The sequence below is a fragment of the Clinocottus analis genome, unplaced genomic scaffold (genome assembly GCF_023055335.1).
Source record: "Clinocottus analis isolate CAN_PGR_092001 unplaced genomic scaffold, fCliAna1.0.p SCAF_3, whole genome shotgun sequence".
Classification (NCBI taxonomy): Eukaryota; Metazoa; Chordata; class Actinopteri; order Perciformes; family Cottidae; genus Clinocottus; species Clinocottus analis.
The window spans coordinates 17247395-17250923 of record NW_027176042.1 but is presented as its reverse complement, the minus strand read 5'-3'; the positions used below and the strand labels follow the sequence as shown (position 1 = coordinate 17250923).

The 3529-nt window shown below is 40.5% G+C and overlaps 1 protein-coding gene across 1 annotated transcript; it reads right to left on the bottom strand.

Annotated features, from left to right (window-relative positions):
* Nucleotides 1-241: 241 nt before the first annotated feature.
* On the bottom strand, nucleotides 242-2611 carry npffl (neuropeptide FF-amide peptide precursor like). Its single transcript, XM_068594948.1, has 3 exons — nucleotides 2329-2611; nucleotides 1479-1594; nucleotides 242-450 (listed from the first exon to the last, which is right to left on the bottom strand). Exons 1-3 carry the CDS (start codon nucleotides 2473-2475, stop codon nucleotides 330-332), a joined length of 384 nt encoding a protein of 127 aa, XP_068451049.1. The 5' UTR covers nucleotides 2476-2611; the 3' UTR covers nucleotides 242-329.
* Between the last annotated feature and the right edge of the window lie 918 nt (nucleotides 2612-3529).

Sequence of the window (3529 nt, the reverse complement as noted above, 5' to 3'; positions counted from 1 at the left end):
AAGCTATTTATTTGACCAGAGAACAGAAGAATAACAGAAAATGTACCAATCAAATACCAGCAAACACGTTTGGTCCTAAATAACATTCTAGTCAGAATAAATGAGGTCTGGTCAGAAAACCCATCTACATGCTTCTCTGGAAATCAGAAAGAAAAACAGTAAAATGAAGCTCATGTCATCTTGAACTAAGTGTGTCAAACAAGACCAATTGAAATGGGATAATTAGAAGAAGAAAAAAAGATTCAATATTTATCAGATTTATTCATTCAAATTGTGTCTCTCCACAGCTGCCCGCTGCTTGGCCTCATGCCAGGACATTGATGCGTAAATTATTTCTTGCCAAATCTCTGCGGCACAGCCAGACTCCAGACCTGATCGTGGGCATCCTCCAAGTCACGGGAAAGCAGCTGATCCTCCGACAATACGTGCCCTCTGGAGCCGCGGCCAAACCTGCAAGCGAGCAGAGACAGAGGCGTCAATGGATGTGTGTTAAAATAATATATGGTTTGAATGAAAGACTTGGACCTCAGAGGGAAGAACCACACACTTTTGATGATGCATAAACATAGACAATTCACAAGCCGCAAATACAAAAGAATCATTCTGTCTGTTTGTCAAACTATGTTCATATCGAGCAAGACGGTAAAGGTAAAAGATGTAAAGTTTAAGGCCTCAAGTCTGGAACCACAATGCCACCAAAAATCATAATCTAATCTTTGCCATAAAATAACTGGTTGGGTCCTGAACCATTTTAAATAATAATCTCAACGACATGATATTTAAATATAAAATGGTATTGAGTTACTCGTTCATTCAGATATGGAAAATAGGCTTCGTTTTATCTGTATGTATCTGTACTTGCATAGCGCTTTTCTAGTCTTCCGACCACTTATAGCGCTTTCACAGTACACGACATCATTCGCCTATTCAACTATTTATATTTTCAAGTCAATTTTCAAGCCAAAATCTCAAATATTCTTCTGTTCCGGCTTTTATGACGTGGTTATTTGAAAAAAAAATCGAATAACTTTGTATTTTAAACTGATTTAAACTACAAGACATTTGATGACATTTAATTTTTTTAAATTATGATGGCCGTTGTCATCCAATTTTTTATGTTTTTTATGTTTATGGCCAAACAATAAACCAAGACAATCTTCAGCCAATGATTTGCTCAGGAACATAATCAGTTGCTGCCCTTTCTACATGGCTCTTGCAGTACATTGATACAAATATCAAGGCTTCATTAAATCATATACTATAATAAATTCTCTCCTTTTCTTCTCAAAACCTTCATGCAAGCCGAACATTATCCATTTGCTGTTTTAACTCAAACATGCTTGAGTGATCTTACTTATAAATATTTGGTTTGAATTCAGTGTTCATAAGAAACTGCTAAAATATTGAAATGCTACAGTGTTATAGATAACTTATTTCCAGTGTGGTTATGTTTTCTGTGTATGTGTGTGTGCGCTGACCTCTGTGGCTGATGGAGGACCGAATCCCTGGTTTCTCTCTGAGATCCGAGCAGCAGAGCTTTTAGCACCGCCGTCAGCAGACGGTCATCAATGCTGTCATCTGTGATTTCATTTTCCTGAAGCACAGCCGTGTACAAATAAACAAATGCAAAAGCCTTGAATTAAAAAGAACAGGAATATGTTGGGATAACATCAAGAACCCTAACTGCATTCAATTCTGGGTTGCAACACAAACCCCAAGGGGTGTTAATCTCAGTCCTGCTGCGAGAAGAGACCTTGAGATGTAGATATCGGTGTGCAAAGGCGAAGAAATGTACCTCATGCCCACTCAAATATCCATCCACCCTCATCTTTATGCAAAGGAAAAACAAGATCTATCTCTGCACGAGGAGAACCTTATAATTTTCCTTGTGATCTGAATCCTTCTCTTCTCCCGTGCTCTGGCTGTCTGTTGCCCTCAGAATATATTAAAGTGCATTTCACACTGTTGCATGACGAGGAACACTGTCTGAAATCTAAATGAGGGATATGATTCAGCTCGTCCTGCTTGATAAAAGGGCTCAAATCCCATCTACAGACTTCCTCACATGGAATGACAAACTTCTCTGAAAATGTTGGCAAGACTTCAGGTTGTGTGAGTTATTCATTTAGTCTCATGTAACACAGCGCGCAGTTCATATTTACATCCTGCCGAGAGGAGAGATCATTTTATTTTCAGATGCCAAACTTGTTTTGGCATCTGAAAACATAAACTATTTGGGAGATAACACATATTCTAATGGTGTATTTTCTTGCCACGGCAGGTTAAATGGTAGACTTGAAGTGAAGTGTGAGCGGTTTGTTGTCTCACCAGCCCCAGCAGGTGGTCGACCATGTTCTCCTCCGAGTCTGGTAGGATGTCATTTTGGTCCAGAGTGCCTTGGGTGTGAAGAGCCCGACTGACGCCAGCCATCGCCACAACCAGAGCCAGAAGAGTCACCATCGCAGCTGTTTCCATGGTCTCAAACCGAAGGGGAGCTCAGATGGAATTCTGTTGAAAAAAGGCAGGCGAGTGGTTGTCCAATTACACCTGTGGACTTCAAGAGGCTCGGCTCCTGGGGAACAGAGGAAATACTTGTGCTGGTCAGGGTTACGGCTCCTCTTTGTGCAGGGTCCCGGCTTACTTCAATGGTGGGAACATCCTTGCTGGGTCTTATATACACCTCACGGGCACTGGTTGAAATCCCTCAGGAGAACAGGAGAACGATGCTCCTGTACAAAGGGGAACAAGGGACCGGATGGAGGATGAACCAACCCCTAATATGAGACTTAACTAGGTCCATTTAGCAGGATCAGAGCATTAGGGATGCCTGAGAGCCGGGGTGCGTTATTATGTAGCCCCTAGGGTAGTGAAACGCAACTCTCACACTTATTAAACAGATAAATCCCACCAAATGGACCCTGATCCGCTAGTCCCTGTTGCCCAGTAGTCCTCACTGCATGGGCGGACAAACAATATGGGAAAACACTCATCACCCACTTAATCATGTGCCAATAATAAATCAACTTGTTGGCACGGTCTAATTGATCTTAGGGAACTAAGTGATGAACCCAAAGCAGCAGAAAATACAAAATAAAAACAAAGAAGAAATAAAAGAAATTAACACACATTTTATGCTTTTTAGTTTGTTTTTGGAAATTCAGCTTCAGAGCTAGTGTATCGAAACTAAAGGGAACGCTCAACGATAGCATCTCACGTCTCTTGCTAATGCCACTGATTTATTCATCTGTGAAGTATCAGCCTCAGAGTTTGTTTCTTAATTGTGTCTCAGATTTATGTTCACTGGCTTTATTATCATCTTACGGATCGTTTTGCCATCGGATAAATTCTCCAAGATCATGTTTCACGTCAGCGTATAATGTCAGCGTTAGCTAATGTTAATCTTAGTTAGAGGCAAATAGTTTAGGTTTATTATTGGGATCAGTTCACCAAAGAGACATTATGGCTCATCAAAACCTTTTCTTACACCGTAAGAGGCGGTTTAATGAGTTTTTTAAATGTTGATGAAGGT

Coding starts and splice junctions, on each gene's coding strand:
- npffl (XM_068594948.1), bottom strand. CDS start 2,475: ATGGAAACAGCTGCGATGGTGACTCTTCTGGCTCTGGTTGTGGCGATG. Junction 1,595..2,328: donor TCGACCACCTGCTGGGGCTG/GTGAGACAACAA, acceptor GCTGTGCTTCAG/GAAAATGAAATCACAGATGA. Junction 451..1,478: donor GTCCTCCATCAGCCACAGAG/GTCAGCGCACAC, acceptor GCTCGCTTGCAG/GTTTGGCCGCGGCTCCAGAG.